Source organism: Atractosteus spatula, chromosome 3, assembly GCF_055471065.1.
Source record: "Atractosteus spatula isolate fAtrSpa1 chromosome 3, fAtrSpa1.hap1, whole genome shotgun sequence".
Classification (NCBI taxonomy): Eukaryota; Metazoa; Chordata; class Actinopteri; order Semionotiformes; family Lepisosteidae; genus Atractosteus; species Atractosteus spatula.
In genome coordinates, this window is record NC_142708.1 from 28,718,657 (window position 1) to 28,738,521 (window position 19,865).

General features: G+C 38.5%; 2 protein-coding genes and 1 long non-coding RNA gene across 3 annotated transcripts; all 3 read right to left on the minus strand.

Annotated features, from left to right (window-relative positions):
- Positions 1 to 218: 218 nt before the first annotated feature.
- On the minus strand, positions 219 to 10,487 carry setd9 (SET domain containing 9). Its single transcript, XM_088910859.1, has 6 exons — positions 10,309 to 10,487; positions 6,670 to 7,016; positions 6,046 to 6,169; positions 2,499 to 2,614; positions 1,945 to 2,050; positions 219 to 411 (listed from the first exon to the last, which is right to left on the minus strand). The coding sequence occupies exons 1-6, from the start codon at positions 10,404 to 10,406 to the stop codon at positions 324 to 326; spliced, it is 879 nt and encodes a 292-aa protein (XP_088766985.1). The 5' UTR covers positions 10,407 to 10,487; the 3' UTR covers positions 219 to 323.
- LOC148837656 (uncharacterized) lies at positions 4,160 to 6,033 on the minus strand. Its single transcript, XR_016090826.1, has 2 exons — positions 5,877 to 6,033; positions 4,160 to 4,877 (listed from the first exon to the last, which is right to left on the minus strand). It is a non-coding gene; the product is annotated as an uncharacterized LOC148837656 (long non-coding RNA).
- A 2,192-nt stretch (positions 10,488 to 12,679) lies between the features above and the next one.
- pdxp (pyridoxal (pyridoxine, vitamin B6) phosphatase) lies at positions 12,680 to 19,395 on the minus strand. Its single transcript, XM_088912148.1, has 2 exons — positions 18,732 to 19,395; positions 12,680 to 17,856 (listed from the first exon to the last, which is right to left on the minus strand). The coding sequence occupies exons 1-2, from the start codon at positions 19,330 to 19,332 to the stop codon at positions 17,531 to 17,533; spliced, it is 927 nt and encodes a 308-aa protein (XP_088768274.1). The 5' UTR covers positions 19,333 to 19,395; the 3' UTR covers positions 12,680 to 17,530.
- Positions 19,396 to 19,865: the final 470 nt, after the last annotated feature.

Here is a 19,865-nt window from a genome sequence, read left to right on the forward strand (position 1 = left end):
GTGCCACAGGCAGACACTGGGCTACTTCAAGGAACAGGTTGAGGTAATTCTTAGATCATTCTGCCACAGGGTACCACATGAGTAAGATGGGCTGACTTCATCATGTATGTTACCCATCTTATGTTCTTACTGAGACACAATAAAAAACCAGGGCTGAAAATACAGACAGAAAAGCAGGAGAGAAACTAAGCAATGAAAACAGTTTAAAAAGGCCAATACATTTACAGTATGATAATTTATTGCAATTACATTATAAAATATATTCTGATTGTTGGTATGAAAACCCTGTCAAAGATTTTTGCTTTTTTCATGTGGAAACACTCTTAATGTACAATGGTGTAGTAGTTTGAGAAGAGCTCCTCCCCTTGGTGAATTTCTCTCAGTGCCACAAGAACAACACACCTCAAAGGCCTGAAAAACATTATAAATAAAAGAACAAGACATTCAATCTTACAAAAAGGTACATCTAAGCAACTACTGCAATTGCAATCCAGTGGTCACAGCAAGGCTGTATTTGGTATTGAGACAATAGCAAGACTAAGATAAAAAAAACAGGTTTGAAACCTTTGGCAGAAGGCAGAATAAAACTTAAATGGTGATAAACTGTCTCACTGTTCCACATCAACCATTGCTGTGTATTTCAAAATGTGAGACAATGGAAGTGTTGAACAGATTAGATGATGTCTCATTAAGATATGGTCTCAGTAAAAATGCAGGGCTGCAGTCAATATGTTGTCTCATGTCTCATGTATATGTCCCCAGATCCTCACTAACTTTTACAGATGCACTACAGAAAGCACACTGACAGGTTGCATCACAGTGTGGTATGGCAACTGCAGTACTGCTGACCGCAAAGCCCTACAGCGGGTGGTGAAAACTGCCCAGTCCATCACTGGGGTTACCCTCCCATCTATACAGGACATTTATGACAGACAGTGCTTGAGGAAAGCTCTAAGCATCATCAAAGACCCCACACACCCCAGCTACAGACTTTATGATCTGCTACCATCTGGAAAACGGTACCAGAGCATTCGGGCCCGGACTACCAGACTCAGAGACAGCATTTTACCCTCGCACTATCAAACTGTTAAACTCCCAGCCTCTCTCACTCTCACCTCACCTCTCACCTATGATCTGAACCTCACAGTGCCTTCTTTCTTTCTTACCAAAAACCCAAACACACATTGAAAATCTACCTCTACCATACATGTCAAAGGCTCACTCCCCATAATTTCTATCCCTTTATTTCATTCTGTTGATGCATATTTTTGCACATAACCTGTTACCTTTTGTTGTTTTGCACATTGCCTGTTGCTGTTTTTGCACATCGTCTGTTGTTGTTTTTTGGAGAGAGCCTGTTGTCTCTGTCTTTCTTTTGTTACACAATTGTATTGTTGTTGTTGTTTTTTTCTTTGTACTACTTATGTCCTAGCTAAATAGCATTTCGTTATACCATATACCATGTATATGAGTATAATGACAATAAACTTGAACTTGAAATTGGATCTTTTCTTTATTTCATGACAAAAGCTGAGCATGATGAGCTGAAAGTTGGTAAGTACACACACACATCTCAGGTGGATTAAGGAATAAAGGTGATTGTAATTAAGTTTGGGCTAGATGGTACTTTACACTAGGAGGAGTTTAGAGGTAAGTGAACAAGTTAAATCTATTAAATATCTTTGAAAATCCACTTAGTATTCACTGCATGAATAGAGCAAAACATGACAGGCAAATGCACACCATATTTTATTGTAATTTTGGATATTTATAAAAGGTGAGCATAAAAGGGATCATTTTAAGCATTTTTTCCTTGGACTAATCAACTATACTTATTTCAGAAACTGAATATTTGGGTCAATTCTTTTATAGAACAAAATATCAAGTATTTTATAGTTTAAACTCACTGAGTTTTGTTGCAGACCCCTTTAAAACTGGTCATACCTTTGTATCTCATGCCTGTAATTCACATTGGGAAGGAACTGGCGAAGTTCTAGGGGAAATTCTGCCGGCACATCGAATTCTTGATAACATACATTTGCAGCCTTTTCTAAATAAAAAAAGGTAAAAAATAAAATTAGCTCTTTCCTACAAAAATATGTGTAAATGAAAAGAGATTTAAAGTATATAAAAATGGAAAACACATAAAAAACTGAATTTAGCAACAGACCTTTTTAATCCAGAGACAAAACCTCAATTCCCTTTCTCAACCAAACACAAATCATCTGTACATTCAGTTTTCTTCCCAGATATAATCAAATACAAGTTGAGCAGCATCACTGTTCTTTTTAGGAACACTTATTTGTATATATTGAACTTTTTATAACAAATGTCCTTGGCCCATAGCATACCTTTTTAAAGTTTCCTGCAATCCATTTTTTGTTATTGTGAGTTCTCTAGACATCATTACAATTCATACACCATTTAAATCCTTAAAAAAGGCACAAACATATTACAATGAACCACACAGAAAGGAGAGAAGTAAAGTGTGCACATGCCATTAGAGCAGTTGTTCACATACTGTCCCACAGCCAGTGGGTTCTGTGGAATGGTTGTGAGCCAGCTGGTGTCACTCATCTGAAAAGGGCCCAGCCTATCCCTTCCACTGCATGACCTAAATAAATAAGAAGTCTTTAAACAGAGTGCCGTAAAACATGTTTTCACAAAAAAGATGTTAATCATTTCAAGCTGCAAGACATATAACAGGGAGGTTTCATACCTTTACAGTTAAATACCAGTTAATGTGTGAAAGGGTCAGTCACCTTCACCTTAATGGCTATGGAGCTTAGAAACACTATACTACTGTAGCTTTTGGTATTGGTTATGTACACAAGGGTGAAATGTCTCTTAAGGTAGGAGAACCTACCTGTGTGTCTCATGGAGAGCAAGTCGGGGTATGGGAAAAGACAAATTCCTAATACAAGAAGTTGTATGTGGCCAATAAAGCCATCTTATCTTATTATACGTTCTTAAAATTGTTTTACTGTTGTTGTGCTACCAAAAAAGTCTGCATGTGAAGTCTAGTCAGCATTTGCATTTCTCAAGACACATTCTGAGATGCCTTCTGCTTTGTGGATACTACTAAACAGCAGATAGCTGGTGTCAAAATTGCCACTGTCAATGTCCATTATGCTCGCTCAGTCCAACTTGAAAATGAACGGTAACTTTCAAGTGTCTTGGAAAGCGCACCGTCCTGCCAAAGTTGTCCAGACTGACGCAGTCCCCTGACAGGGAGGCTGATTGCCGCAGTTTATTTCACTGCCATGCAGGAGCATCGTTTAATCTCATGACTCCTTCTTCCTGGACGTCACTAAAACCCCTGCAGCTCACTGCCCTGCTCTCTTGAAGTCTTTCCATGTTCTTTGGTTCAGAACTCCACGACCCCAGTGGTCAAAGTCCAACAGATTACGGAACAGCTTCTACCTCCAGGCAATAAGACTGCTAAACAACCAACCTGCAGCTCCTTTAGCAAATCATTCGTAATGGCTACATGGGCATACAGTTTTCATTGTATTCAGCATACTGCACTACTTGGACATAATATATTGCATACACCATGGTCACATAGCAGCTCTATTCATATTGTGTTTTATTCAATTTCTATTACATTATTATCTATTATCATGTAACCTTATTTTCGTAACCTTAATTTTGTGATTCTTGTGATTTCTGTGATTTTTGTGAGCTCGCAGAAAAGACATTTCATTGCCAGCAACTACTGCTGCACGGTGTATTGTTGTGCATTTGATAAATAAACTTTGATTTGATTTGATTTGGCTGACTACCAAGAGTTGCTAGCCCCTGTCTGGGAATCATGAACTCTCCTGAAATACTCCTTTTTACTTTTACAGTCACCGATGGTCTTTTGACTTCTACCAAGGATGGTAGATCCTTCTACCATCCTCTCAGCAAATCGATCCAATGGCAACTGCTTGTCTGGAGGCCTTTCAGAATGATTCATGTATGGTAACAATAACAGAAGAACATAGTGAGAGCCAAGGATCACAGAATATACTATGTCCATTCTGAGTGCTGCCTTAGTTTAAATGACTTTGGGTTCTGCCTACATCGCAATAAAGTTTTCAAGCCTCAGGGTTTCCACCCAGCGTCAAGAATCAAGCAGTTGTGAGGCTGCTCCAGACTAACCAGGTGTCAAGGATTTATTAGAAATAATGTTTATTTTTTTAAAGCCTTAAAAACATTTTTTTCTAAATTCACTACCAGCTGGTATGATAGTAATCCATTTATGATCATTCATCTCAGTAATGCATTGAACAACATTTAACACACAATTTACTAGGCTATTTTTATTTGGACACCAAACATTAACTGTAGCAGAATGGCCACAAATAATCTAATAAAAAAGGTTAAACACACATCATTGACAGTATCTGTTTTTAAACAACAGAACAGCTGCCAAAGATCTCTCGACAGTGGCCCGAAACAGCAGCATAAGTTTCTAAAACCAATTTGTCACAGATGTTCTCCTGTCAGAATAAGTCTATATTTAAATGAATAAAAGTCACAGAAAGAGACTTATAAAGGAAACCACAGTCTGTAGAGGGACTCAGATGAAAACAATTGCACAGTTATGGGACAGGCCTAATACTAAAGTCATTGCCTCCACTCATTTGCTATGTTGAACAAGATACAGTACTGATCTCAAAACTTTTCTTCTAAGACAGACAGACAACTAGTCTTGATGTCTACAGAGTTCAGCTTTTCTTTTCTTATTGTTTCCATCTTTATGCACGAACACAGTTTTTTTGGAGTGAAAAATGAATGGCAAAGTCATTGCTGGGAGAAATCCAGGTGCCAAGTAGGTCTCCACTTTCAGCCTGATGTTGTCAGATCTCGGAAGCTGAGCAATGCTGGGCCTGGTTAGTATAACAGAAAATTAGTAAAGATGTGTCTGTGTATGGTTTATGTTTAATTGAAACAGTAGTTTTGTTCCACATGTGCTTAGTACTGTGTACTTATATAGCTGAGTATTACTTTGTTTTATGTTCTCTTCCAGCTAGGAGGGCTGGGAAGAGAGGACAATACGGCATAAGATCTACGAGCCAAGCTGTTGCTGCTGTGTCCTGATTGTATACATGCAAATGCGCCATTCCTGGCATAAAAACTTATTGGCTGTTATACAGGGTATGTCGATCTCAACACCTTCAGTAACAACCGCACTTAAAATTAGTATGGGAATAAGAGACCTCTAAAAAAAAACAGGCTCTTCCTGCAAGTGGCGTGGTGTTGATGAACCAGCTGGTGGTGTTTTCTTCTTCTGGCCCACAAATTCTAATCCAATGCCCATAAATCAGTAAGGTGACCAGGGACAGTGCAGTAGGAGGGGCTGTTTTTCTCATGAGTTCCCAGTTCTGGTCCTGGTGACCCACACACCTGTTGGTTTTCATTCCCTCCCACCTTCATTAGAATAACTGAAGCCTTACTTTACCCAAGAAAGTTGCTTCAATTGAATATTTGCATTTTGTTTCTAGTCACAGTTCAGTTCCTAGTCAGGTTTGGGATATGATTTCACTTACAAAATACTGTAAAACAACAAAAACAATATAACATGCTCCAGAGCTGGAAACAAACAGTTCAAATTAATTTTATTATTAAGTTAACGATGGGTTTGACTGTGTAACCGAGGGCTCGGTTCGGTAACTGGAACAAAAACCAGCAGGTGTGTGGGTTACCAGGGCCAGGATTTGGGAACCACTGCACTGCACAACTGAGGTTGTGACTCATTAAAGATCACCTGGCACTTTTCTGAACTGTAGGGGAGTTAGCCCCTGTGTCCTAATTAAATACCATTTGCACAATCTAGCTTCTCTAAATTTTACTCTTAATTCAAATGGTGAAGTAATTTCTCACTTCACCTGATCTGCTATGTACTGGGGCTGCTGATACATTATGGCCGCCGCACATCACCCAGCTGGGAGCTGCACTTCAGCGATTGACGAATAAGGTCTCTCCCTCTTGTAAAGCACAGAAGGATCCTCTAAGATGAAAAGCTCTATATCAATACAAGGAACAATAATTACTTACCGAAACACAACTTTTGAAAGGCCTCTGTCATTGCCATCAACAAGTACACCATCAATACAGCGAAAAATAAATGGATTGTGGATGGATTGGAAAAAGATGGGCTCATGTGCATAATAGACAGTACCTGTGAAAAGCATTTACGACAACAGATTATTTTTCTTTAAAACAGCACAGGAAAAAACAGGCAATCAGTATGTTCGTCCTAACATCACTCAGATGAGCTTTCCTTTGTGTTTCTTTTTCTCTTCCCTATTCTTAACATTGAGCGTTCACATTTGCAAAACATTATTTTGGAATAGTAAGAATGTTCTGTCCTTTTAGGAAAAGAGATTGCACCAGACACCAAGTGTGAATGTCTCTGCGGGGCATAGGCACATCTACTTGAAGAACTGTCACCAGTTGAAACTAGAACCTTTTTATCCACCCATATTAACAAATTCCCAGTACTGACTGAAGCCGTGTTACCATTAAAACTGACATCATGATAAGACTTTAAAAACTGCACCTGTGGATACGTACCCTAACAAAGATCCAAAAAGGCGTGAAACTACCTTCACTCCTATACTGGGATCATGGTTCACTCATGATGAACAAAAACACTCTCAAGATGAACAAAACAGATACCTGGATACATGGCTACTGTAGCACCTTGTGGAACTGTCCCTATGGAAATAAAGACCCCAGTTCCAGCAGATTGGAGAGAACTAGGTGCTCGATGGATACTAAACCCCATTGTTTCAAGCATAACTTTACTGGGGTCATGATGTCCATCAAGGCTCTTCTGCCTCTCAATGGTATACGGAAAAGCTTGGTAAGTGGATCGCGATGAGTCTGGAAGTACACTTAAAACCTCCTGCTGCCTCTGGAGACTGCTTTTAAACAGGGCCCGGAAAAAAGTTCTCAAGGAGGCTGAAATCTCTTCATCAGAGACAAGTTTGTCCTGAGTCCGGTCCATGACCTGGCGCAGAGTTCTGAATTAAAAAACAGAACAGGGAGCATTTCATGACCTCTTGTTGTTTTTCATTTAATAAAAAAATACATACAGTATAACAAAATCAGGTTGATCTGTTTTTAAGGAGCTGCTTCTCTTAATGAGAAGCATTCAGGACAATTTAGAGATGAAACCCAAAGAAAGAGCCAAGCCAGGAGGAAAAAAATATGTTATTCTTGTGTAGCTACTGTACATATAAATGAGTCATTTCAAACAGAGCTTCTCACTTAAAGAATTTGATTTTGCTAATATTTTGTGAAGTAGAACATGGAAATCAGCTATGAAATATTTTGGTGTGACTTTGGGCATCTAAAAATTTATATTTAGTATTTCAGGTGCACGTGTGAATGTTTCTATACAAGTCCAGCTCCAGGTACTGTAAGTCTTTTACAGAATTAATATGCAATAAGCACCACAACGTTAATATTTCTGTATAACTAGAGTTAAACATTTCCCAATTACAAAGTGTTTCAAAAGTGCTAGATGCTTCTAAAGTAAAAAAATATGTACTGATTGAAAAAATAAATGCAACATTTTCTGGAATGAGAATATTACAGTTATAGCTTATGTACTTTCACAAAAAGTTGTCAATTTGTTTTAAGCCCTCTGACCAACAACACAGCTTGTGCAGTGAGGTATTACAACTTGCCAATCACACGAAAAGCTTGTTAGGTGCACTTTTACCCAACAAGGTCCAGGTGGAAAAATGCCTGATCAGGTCACCTTTAAAAAGGCCGTTATTCAAAGCTTAGGTCACTGGAAGAAAAAAGCCACACTTAGTTTTCTGTGCATTCCATAATGCCTTGATTGTCACCAGAAGCAAGGGAGAGGGCCATTGACATGCTGCAGGCAGGCGTGTCATGTGCCAGCATTGCCAGACACTATGGAATAAGCCGCTCCACTGTGTCCCGACTGCAGAGAAGGTTTCAGCAGACCGGCAGGAAAGATGACCGTCCAAGATCCGGTCGCCCTCGAGTGACCACACCAGACAGGACCGACACATCAGACTGGTCCATCTGAGAGATCGTTTCAGATCTGCCACCCCTACTGCTGCTGAAACTGCCAGCAGACACAATGCTTGCATCAGTGACAGGACAGTGAGGCTCCATGCTGCTGGCTTTAAGAGCAAGTCGACCTGTCAGAGGCCCTCTGCTCACACCTGCTCACGGATGAGTCACTCTTCAGCCTGTTCCACGCAGACAGGCCAGAGTTTGGAGGAGGAGGTGTTGCGTTTTTTTTTTCCATCAGTATCTATATATATCAATTTCAAAGAACTCAGGTCTGTTCCCTATTTAACTAACCTTCTCTATACAGTTCTGCTATTGTCTGTCTACTGATTCATCTGATTTAACAGCCTCACAGAATGGCTCCAGAATGTAAAAATTGAAAATGCTCCCATCTTGGAAGGGCAAGAAAACAAACTGACTTTTGGAAGGCCTGAAAATTTGAAGGACCTTAAATTTAAAAGTAGAAAAAATAGAACAAAATAAGTAAAAATGTATTAAAGAATTATCAAAAAAACATAAAATAACTGACTTGGTAATCCATCTACATAACAGTCTTAAATGTAATTTAAACAAAATGATAAATTTGCATACATGAACAACACACATTAACGTTCTGTGTTGTACATTTACATTAATTAGAGTTAGACCAATACATGGTCACAGTGAGCTCGAACCTAACCCAACAGAAAACAGGAGCAGCGCAGGACAGTCCACTCCAGAGCAGACAGACTCGTGCATGCAGACAGAGGACTACTTAGAAACGCCAAGTGACCTTGACAGCATGTCTTTAGGCTAAGGGAGGAAACCAGAGCACCTGGATAAACCTGAGCAAGAGGCAGAATATGCAAACTCCATTTATAAGGTGCCTCAGGCAAGACTCAAAAGCAGGAACAAAGTGCCTAATGGCCTTGCTGCCACACTTAGCAGTTTTGGGTCATATCATACAATATTAGTTGATGTATGGCAACCCCCCTGAGCACAAATGAGGATATACAGTACTGTACCTCAGCTACTCTTCTATGTTAATCTTCAAAAAAAAAATCCTGGTTTTATATCTAATCCGTATCTGACAATACATGGATTGCAGGCAAAATTAAAATCTAAAGGAGATTTGACACCGAACGAACCCAACGTTTCTGACATACGATCATTACACGTTCATTTAAAAGATTTTACAAGTTTACAACTCAAAATATTGAGCAAACAAATAGAAATACAGCCTCGAATTACTAAAAAGGGTTTGGCGACGTAATCTTACACCTAATACGAACCGAGTCAGCTCGGGTCACATAACGAAAGGAATTGTTACTGTAAGCAGGACTGTATTTGTGGGTTTTCATTCAAACTAAATCTTGAGTGAGTTAAATCTACCTGTCGCTGCCTTAGCTGGAGCAATTTTAAAAGTTTCTTCCAGCTCTTCAGATGCTGCTTTAGGGGAATAAGAAAACAAGATACAGACAGCCCTCCAGGAACTAGAAAGGGCAGCCCTGGACGAAATCCTGCACAGCACTGTGAAGCTGGCTTGCACACACGAAGGGGGTTGGTTTCCTTTTTGTATCAATTCTCAGTTCCGAGACCAGGTGCAGAGCAATGTTTCACTGACACTCAACAGCAATATGCAGAACACGACAAAAATAAAAGGTGTGTGTACATTTTAGGGCCATTAGATTGTTCAGGTTTCTCCCCGATATAAAAAACGGGGCAGACAAAATTATTTTGTTTTGACAATCAATATAATTTATAACAACAACGTTACTGAATGCAGTCCAATACACCGATTCGGCATTCTTCTAGGCTGCTTAGTTCACAGCTGCAAGGGAATTGTGCAATACTACATTGAGTTGCGTTATTCACACTTAGGAAATATAGTCATTTGTAGATTAGTTCGTGAAACAATATGACCTTCACCTTAATTCACCATCCCTACCTATCATTATTTTAAAAGCGGTACATAGTCAATGTTCATTTAATGGATCTTAATATAAAACGTTAACCTGCAGGATGTAAATAATAGACAGCTGGGTTATGCTTAACAAGAAAGGAAAGATAATTTCGCTTGTATTTTACCCACAAGATACAGTACCCGTGTGTGATCTATGATCAGATAATGATCTACTTCGAAAAACAAACCTCTGTACTAAACTTTAGCACTAAGTCCCATATACACACACTCTAAAGGATGCAGATGCAGTAAGTTTCCTACTTCCGCCAGAAAGGTGAACCAAAAAAATTTAAAGGGTTGACTTAGACTTTGCACATAATTACCTTTCATTTTTACCCAAGTTTACAGCAATCCACGGTACAAATCTATATTTGTACGAGTTCCATTTTTTCTGCAGTGCTTTAAATGTAGCCTTTATCATAATTTAAAATCGTTCGACGACATTTTTACCCCTTTCACTCAGAGCCTTAAAACCCTCCTCGAAATATTTCGCTACCGACACCTAGTGGCACAGACAGCAGCTGAGAGCTCCATATTCAAAGCGCCGCTGTCTGATCGTTTCTGGTGGGGCAAGAGCAATTTCGTTGTTGTTGTTGTTGATGTTGTTGTAAGTGTTAAAAGCAGTTATAGGTTTACACTCCATACTAAATCACTTTCTAATAATATACTATCTAAAGAGTGTAAAACGTTATATGAGGGTATATTTAGAACTGAGATCAGGAGGCAGTTCTTTACCCAAAAGGTTGTGGAAGTATGGTACAAGCTAACAAGCCATAATAGATAAGATCACTTTATTGGCCATATACAGTTTCTTGCATTAGGAATTTGTCTTTTTTTTGCATACCCCAGCTTGCTCTCCATGAGACGCAGAGGCACACAGACAGGGAGAGAGAAGCTCGGGGTCAGAGCGCAGGGTCAGTCATTTATACGGCACCCCTAAAGCAGATTTGAACTGGCAACCTTCCAGCCATAGGCACAGATCCTTAGCCACAGTGCCTCCACTCTGCCCTAATGTTAAAGCTAATACCCTGACATCCTTCAATTCAAGAAAGCAGCTGGATGAGATTCTTGAATCAGAAAGCTACTACCAAGTAAGCGAATGGGCCGACCAGCCTTTTCTTGTTTGTAACTGTTCTTATGAACTTATAATTGCTGCACATTTGCCTTTGATTAATGTCTCAGTGCTAAGCTAATGTACTGCCCCTGTGCATTCTTATATTCATATTTTCTAGATGAACCGTAATTTAAAGCCAAAAATATTAATCAATGGGTACAATACTATTTTCTTCAAGCAAGTAAACTGAACATGTTAACATTTGAACTTTTAATCTGATTAAGCCTGTGGAAAAAATACCTATTTTGAAAGACATCTATAGTTCTTGGTGTTGTTCAAAAAACATTATAAACTTTAAACCAACCCATAATAATAATAATAATTGCTTACACTTATATAGCACTTTTCTGGACACCACTCAAAGTGCTTTACAGGTAATGGGGACTCCCCTCCCCCACCACCAATGTGCAGCCCCACCTAGATGATGTGACATGACCCATGTGCAAAACTCTAAATGTAGGTACTCTTTTCCATTCCGTAAGCTGGACTAGACATTGGGTCTTACATAAAATAAGTATAATGCGTGTAAATTATTTTGGATATTCTGACAAAAATCACATTAAAAGATAATATAGGTGCAATTACCACGTGACCATGTTCATGCTAACCATGCTCAAGTATATAAAGTACATTTATATGGAAATTTTAGATTTCGCAAATAATACGCTTATTTGGTGACCTTATACACATTAGTTTGGAAAGCTTTTCCTTATGCGATAGCAAATACAAAAACTATTGTGGACATTGATATTTATTCTCTATACAATTAGTGTTTTACTTTTTATGTTCAATTAGCTGCATTTTTACAGTAGCCATTCTGAAACCAAGCTCATTAATGAAATCGAACCCAGTAAAAAAAATCAGTCTCTGTAACAGACAATTTTATAGGGCACAAATTGCTAACTAAATCAAACGGATGTTATTTGTGCAACTTTTGAATTCATACAAATCTCAGTATTGCCAGATTGGAACTTGAAACGCAAAATTATTGTGTGAGATTGTACGGCAATCCACGGTACAAATCTATATTTGTGCGAGTTCCATTTTTTCTGCAGCGCTTTCAATGTAGCTTTTATAACAATTTTAAAGTTGTTCGGCGACATTTTCCCCCCTTTCACTCAGAGCCTCCTCGAAATATCTCGCTACCGACACCTAGCGACACACCAACAGCGGATAGGAGCTCCACATTCAAAGCGCCGCTGTGTGGTCGAGATTGTGTTTCTCGGGATTGTGTAAGGAAACAGGAGGGAACGAAAGTGCCAACACAAGCAGAATTTTAGAAATACTGTGCAGGGCAAGAAAATTAAACTCCATCCGTCCATTTTGTAAAAACTTCGCGCAGTTCAGGTCGCAGGGAAGCAAACATCTAGAAACTTTTAAGGTCAGTAAAGACCTAAGAAAATGTTATACCTCCTACTAAAATGAGCAATTTCTAGTTTAACATACATCACAGCAAGCATTGGTTAAATTAACTTTAACAGGGTGTGAAAATTTAAGGATAAATACCCTGTTGGCTTGAACAAAATCCACAGGTTATGTCGCTGTAACACTGTCGTAAGAAATAAAAGGTAAGAAACGTGTCCAGATACAAATCAAATCGTTTTAAATTGAAAAGCAATACAACAATTATCAATACAGTAATACAGTAAGACACACTGCAATATAGTACAGGGGGAAAACCAATACAAAATAAATAACTTAATATTACTGCAAGCTGTACAGCATTTCCAAAATAATTACACTGCTTGTTCAATGTAATTCAATCTCTGCAGGATCTAAATGCTTAAAGAAATATACAATAGTCAGTTATCAATGAACCATATTAGAAGACAGCTCAGGAAGATAAGATTTTGTCACAAATTGAAATCCTTTTCTCTTAGATTAAGGCATTTCTGCTTGTAGATCACAACCCATTGGTTCTCTTCAGAAGCATACACTCTGATCTAAAAACAAAAAAGCAGTAATAGTATATTTCTCTTCATATTGAATTGATGTATGTTGCAGACAAGCAGTGAAATCAGTGTTGTGAGATGCCTAATTTTGTTATTTGCAATTATTAAGTCAAGCAAAAATGCTTTTATTTAATGTATTTGTTACATTATGCAATGATAGACATCATTTCACAGACCTAAAACAATGTTAACCTATTTAATTCATTTCCAAAACCAGCTTTATGTTCACATGGTCTTCAGTGTTCACATTTGTCATCTGTCATGATTTAAAATAGAGAGTGTTATGTGAAATTCCAACTCTGTGATTATTTGCATTTACTTAATTTTAATTAAAATATGTATTTTCAAAACTACACAGGAATACGTGTCATTTAATGATTTCATAAAACTAAGCCAAGTTAAAGAAATTTTAAATGAATTTCAAATCATTTTTTTCAATTCACTTCTAAATGTTAGTTTTACTCTCTGATGTACTATTAATTTACTCCAGTTCCTCTAGTTACACTACAGTGCTCTGCTCTCTATGATGTTCACAGATTTTTAAGAGCACTTACTGCTCTGCATCACCTTTCATATAGACATCTTAAGATAAATGCATCTTTATCATTCAGCACTGACCATTTCTAAAAGCAATTACAGATTTTTTTTCAGTTTTTTAAATATAATTAACTGTCAAATACATTGAAAATTAGGACGTTAGATACAGAATACTGTATGCATTTATTATAACATTCAAATATTCAAATCATTCAAATAAGTATTTGGTGCAGGTCTGCTGATAAGGTTCCTAGTACACAATCTCAATCCTATATTATGAGAAAAGAATTATACATTATTAACTTTATCTCCTTTTATGATTGCTAAGTATTAACTGCATGAATGCAGTGAACATTCTGAAAAATGCAAACATTCCTATAAAAAGTATGTCCTTTTTATGGGGCTTTTATAGGGATCACACCTTAAATTATCCCATATTTAGTCAAATAATACGTTGCTTACAATTTGAAACCTTTAGTTTCAGTAAAACAGGCAAACAGCGTAGTGAGTTGTGCTGAAAATGTTAGGCATTTCACAAAATGACAGATTTTCACAACTTGCCTTAACTAGTAAAATACAGTACTCCCATCTTGAATAAATATTTCAAGCACATATATTCTGTTGTGCTTATTTAAAAATACCAGTGACATTTTACTTTACAAACTTAAATACAAACAAAACAGAATAATTTTAACACCTGTACTTCCAAGGTTTTACTAATATATGGCATAACTTCATATACTGCATATGTGGAGTTCTTTTTCTGCTTCCGATTATTTGCTACAGTATATAAATCACAGTAAAACTGCTTTTAAAAGGTCTCATGGTCAAGATGTGTAAAGGAGAAGCACATTAGTGTTGTACAAATCTGTTGGTTAAGCATTGTGGTTCTGGTGTGGTCAGTGCTCAATGTTTAGCCCATTATTCATCTTATAAAAGATACATGACAGTACTATGCAGAAATATTTCTTACGGTAGACTCGTTCTTTCATGGGCAGTTTAAATCTAAATGTTCCTTTTTTGTGTATCGATATTTTCTATCTTAATCAGTGTAGCGTTTTCCTGTCCCTGCATTCAGGCCAGAATATTGTAATTATCACCACCTATACATTTGCATGTGATAGTGCAAGCAATTTACCCATTAAAGAGCCTGAATACATCTGTCAGTAGGTAATTAAGAATGTGTGGTGCAACAGCAATTTTTACAATTTGAGGTTACACTGTATATAGACTGTTACCGATCTATTTTACTGATTGAAGTCCAGTGCTTAAGAAAAAGAAACAAAAGTCTAATAGCTACATTAAAATAGTTAAAGTTTAAAGAACTATTTGAGCTTATCAGGAAACATTAGACAATAGTACCATTCCCCTTTGATAAAGTAAAAAATGTTCAAAGATTAATACATAAACTTATACACAACAGACCATTTTAAAACATACATTTATAAGGGTTAAAACCAGGGTCAGACTCTTTTCACTTGTCACTCAAGAGTTTAACTCAAGCCTGCTCTACATTCTGCCATCCATATTTTCCCCCATCCTTTAAATGACATTTTCACAAAGCTGAAGGGTGTCAGAAATTCAAGAGATTGGGCACTGCAGGAACTAAAGAATCATTCACTAGCTTTAATACCATCTTTTATTAAGCACATTTCTTGCAAATGGTCTACTTGTTTATTCTTTACTGCCAACTTATAGTGTATTAAAGCCAGCCTGTATAAAGACATATGTCCAACTATGGCGAGAAACATGTTTCTTTTTTCAAGATTTACGTTTTTCAGATATACTTCAGAGCAATGAGCACATGTCCGCTGGTGTGGGGGCATGTAGATGGAATAAGAGCAGAAGCACATGCTGTTGACTTTGTCTAGATCTGTCTTAGTCTAAAAGAAATGCATTTTATGCCCTTTTCTATAAATTAATTGCACCTTTCATCTACATGGCTGAACATCACTGGGTATTTGAGCTAGAGTTGGCCATGACTTAATCTCCCTGCTGCACACCTGCTAGACTCCTACAAAGTTGTGGGTCACAACAGTGGTTATTCTTCCATCACAATATGGGACGAAACTGTAGCAAACTTTCTATTGGTTAAACAAAAGCATATGTACGTTATCCACACCAATACTGGGACTCTATCACACTGGATTCTAACACAGTGTGTCTCACTCATTTTTTTATTGAATGATGAAATACTACAGAGTCTGCAGTGTGTCGACTGACAGATGGCCCTGATAGGCTGGCATGCTGATGCGTACGTGCACAGTTCCTCATTCTCCCTAGGGTTTGTAGACTATAATTTGAGCTGGTTAGGTTGGTATAAAACCCACCCACCCCTCCATTTATTTTCTAACCTTTCCTTCCAAGAAAAGCCAGAGCTTATCCCAGCAAGCAATGGGTGCAAGGAGAGGTACACCCTGGATGGGACTCCAATCCATCACAAGGCAGACACACGGACTCACCAGGGCCAATTTTCCTAGAAGCCAATTAGCCTAAAAGTATGTTTTTGAACTGTGGGAGAAAACTGGAGTATACAAACTCCAGGCAGATGGCACCCCAGGTCCGGAAATCAAGCCAGGCCCCAGCACTGTGAGGCAGCAATGCTAACCACTGCACAACCTCATATATAATCATTGGGCAATTAAAAATTAATTTAAAAAAAACACTGTACTGTCAGGTGCTGTACGTATCCATTAAGTACAAATACAAGCATATTTATACAGTGAAAAAAAAAAATACTACAAACTTAGTCGGGTCCACCACTGGACTCCAGATATAGCTCTGAGAGATCTAGGTCAGTGCAGAGCATTACAAAAGAATCCACTTTGTTACAGTCCTAAAAAAAGATAAAGTGGGCTAAAAGGCAGACAATTAAGCACACCAATTCTGAAGGCTGAACTTAAAAAACACTGAATGTCAATTTTGACACGAAAGCTGAATCTCAAAGTATACAATTTGTGAAGAGATTTGATGTTCTAAAGTCAGTGAAAATTCTCACACCTAAGCAACAACCCTGACTCAAAACAACAAACACTGAAGAAAACATCTTTTAACTCCCTTTTTGAATAAAGGATCTCATGAAGCCTTGCAGATAATGTACTCTTGAGTTGACACTGTGGTGATTCTATTTTTTTAAAATAATAATGTTAGTGTTTTGTGGTAAATATCAGAGTAACTAAATCCTCTGAAAAAAAGGTTGAAGAACTACCATCTAGCCGATCTTAAAACTGCTGCAGTTAATTTTCCTTTTCGGAGCCAAAGGCACAATTTATGCAATTCCCTTTTGAAAACACTACCGTTTACAGTATGTTCTCCTAAGGCAGGGAAACAATGCCCTAAAGGAAAATAAATGACCTCTGTGAACTCGGTGTGCCGTCAGTCTATTCTTTGAAAATGTCCAATACTTGAATTACAACCATTTTCACTACTTCATGTAAAATGCAAACCATAAAATCTAAAATCCACAAACTACATTTTAAAACTTAAAGAGAGGCAGAACATATTAATTTGTAATTGTAAAAAAATACAATAAAGCAGCAATCTCTCTGAAAGCACAATCATGGTCACACTCTGTGCCATTCTGCAAGTGTGTTAACCAAGTTCATTTACACTTGTTAAAATGTTCTTAGAATAGATACAAACAGAAGTACATTTAAATATGTTACCGGGGATTGCAATTTATACACTGCTGAACCTCAGAAATGTGAAACAGAAACTGTGCTGCTGCTTAAATGGAATTTCATTACTTCATAGGAGGAGGTACTGAAAGAAACCATGCTATCTGCAGCTATGTGCTACACAACACCTAGGGGCTGTCAGTTGAGATACAATTCCACTTAGGCATAACGGAGAGTTACAGTTGTGTAAGGCTGGGTTTCCTCGGCTCACAGGAGATTTTTATTTGTGGTTGGTACTGTCTTCTGCTGAGGCATCACACAGAAATCAGGCATTCAAAGCTTGCAGAAAATCAGCAATACTGTCCACCACATAATCTGGTACACAATTCTTTTTCTCTGGGGTCTCGCTGTCCATGTAGACATGAGCCTCCTCGAGTTTTGACACCCCTGTCAAGGTGAGCATTGTTGCGAGCCCACAATTGGCACCAAACAGGATGTCTGTTTCCAGCCGGTCGCCCACCATCAGAGACTGCGAGGGGTCAACATCGAACTGACTGGCAATGCACTCGAACATGAACTTGCTTGGCTTCCCGATCACTGTGGCCTTTCGGTTGGTCGCGGTTTCCAAGGCAGCCGTGAGACTTCCAGACCCTACAAGTCAGAGCATGATTTATACATTACTTAATATTACGGTAGAAGCATTTTATACACATTCAGACCTCTACACGTCAGCCTTAAAAGTGTAACCTACTTGGTGTGTGCTCCCACAGTTTAATTTCATAATAACTAATCTTTAGTTATTCCAGATCCATACTAAAAAACTAACCTCATCAGTAATGTGTAGTTTCATACAAATGTGAAAAAAATAAAGGCAGTGTTCACAACAAATAATCGTCTCTCCACTTTGGAAATTAAGGTATTACAGCATTGCCAGCTGCTTCATACTTTGAAATATAAAATACGAGTTCCATATCACTGTACACTATTTTAAAAACCGGTAGCTACTGTACTTACATCACAGACTTTGGACCTTTAGAAAGGTGCACGTTATATGGAGGTTCATTCCATCTATATATCCAACAGCTACAATACAAATGTATTCAACTATCAAAAAAACAACATCTAAATCTTGAGTAAATTACAACAAAAGGTAGGTGGGTCGCCTGTATTAAATTTACGGTAACAGCGTATGATGCACCACTCGGCCCTGTTTACAGCAGAGGTCCAGTCTAAAGAGCAAAGTCTAGTTTCAGCTCTGATTCTTTTTGTGTCTGTTAGTCTGAAGATTAAATTATTCCAGCAACTGCAGCTAACACGATCAATATATTTCGGCAAATCACTTGAGTATTACAGTATGTTAACGTGTGTGCACGTTCTATCTACAGCAGGTGAAATATCCCCGTGTACTGCACCGAGTTTGAAATGGCATTTTACATGTTTAGTAGGCATCCTGACATTTAAATACAATGCACAGTCTAAACGCGAAAACGACCTGCTTTTGGAGCAACGAGCAATCTGCTCCTTACCTGGTGTAACTCTCCCGCCGCGGAGAGGATGCCAAGGGTCTGGGTCTGTGGCCAAAAACAAACATTCCGCGTTCCGCAAATAGCAGCACGCTTTAGCTAACTTCAGAAAATTCAACTTGTCGTCGTATCCGACCAGAACCGCCTTGACGTCCGAATCCAATGGACAGTCGTAAATGGTCACGTCAGGGGCATCAACCTCTCCTTCCACGAAGGGTACGCCAGCTTCCCGCAGCTCCTTGTACACTCCGTCGCCTCCAATAACAAACACCTTGCCTTGCACTTTGGCAACATCCCGCAGGTACACAGCGGAGCAGTACGCCGAACTAAAAATTTCTTCTTGCTCGACATCGGTAAAGCCCAGCCTGGTAAACTTCTGCACGTAGTTCTCCCTAGGCCTGGTGCAATTGTTGGTTACGAAGAAGACCTTTTTGCCTTCTTTCTTCAGCAAACTCACGACCTCCGGCGCTCCTGCAACAGCTTTTTCCCCTTCCCAGATGACACCGTCGCAGTCGAAGAGAACGCTGCTTTTCACGTCCAGGAGATCTCTTATCTGCGAGCCTCTGATTTTCTTACAGCCCCTGCTGCTCACTGCGCCTGCCATAGTGGTCAGTACTGTACGTGCCTGTTTAAACCGGGGAAAACTGCGTCACTTGGTGATAAAGTACCAATCAAAGGCGTTATTTCTGTAGCCTTTCACTCCTACCTTAATTCAGATACAGACAGTCCAAGGAAAAATATTCGCACATAAAAGCATCTTTGCAGGTCGGCACCATCAGTCCGCGATGCACAACCCCCTGCTATATTCCTTGCAATGGTTTTGGCATTACGCCACGCCCCCTCCACCTCTCCCTACCAATGAATCGCCAGCATCACTCTTTTATCCGGACTTGAACGGTACAAACATCTAGGCGGTGGTGGTCGCTTTCCTTTTCTAATACTATTTGTTCAGAGTCAATGAAACAATTACAACAGTAACTAAAACAAAGTGCGCAGAGCACATTATATGGCATAGAGACTAGAAGATGCAAGGGAATTACAGCCTAGCTGCTATTGACGAGATCACAGTTTCAACAGAATATACGTCGTCAGCAATATTGACAACAATTCATTGTCACATGATTTTTTTTTCTTTTT

Bases quoted from the DNA above. Each gene is read 5' to 3' on its own strand.
- setd9 (XM_088910859.1), bottom strand. From the start codon at position 10,406: ATGATAAAGGCTACATTTAAAGCACTGCAGAAAAAATGGAACTCGTAC. The intron at 6,170-6,669 runs GTATCTGTTTTG...TGCTTTTCACAG, and splicing joins TACAGTAGCCATGTATCCAG to GTACTGTCTATTATGCACAT. The intron at 2,615-6,045 runs GTAAGTAATTAT...TTATTTATTTAG, and splicing joins CTTTCAAAAGTTGTGTTTCG to GTCATGCAGTGGAAGGGATA.
- pdxp (XM_088912148.1), bottom strand. From the start codon at position 19,332: ATGGCAGGCGCAGTGAGCAGCAGGGGCTGTAAGAAAATCAGAGGCTCG. The intron at 17,857-18,731 runs GTAAGGAGCAGA...TCTGACTTGTAG, and splicing joins CGGCGGGAGAGTTACACCAG to GGTCTGGAAGTCTCACGGCT.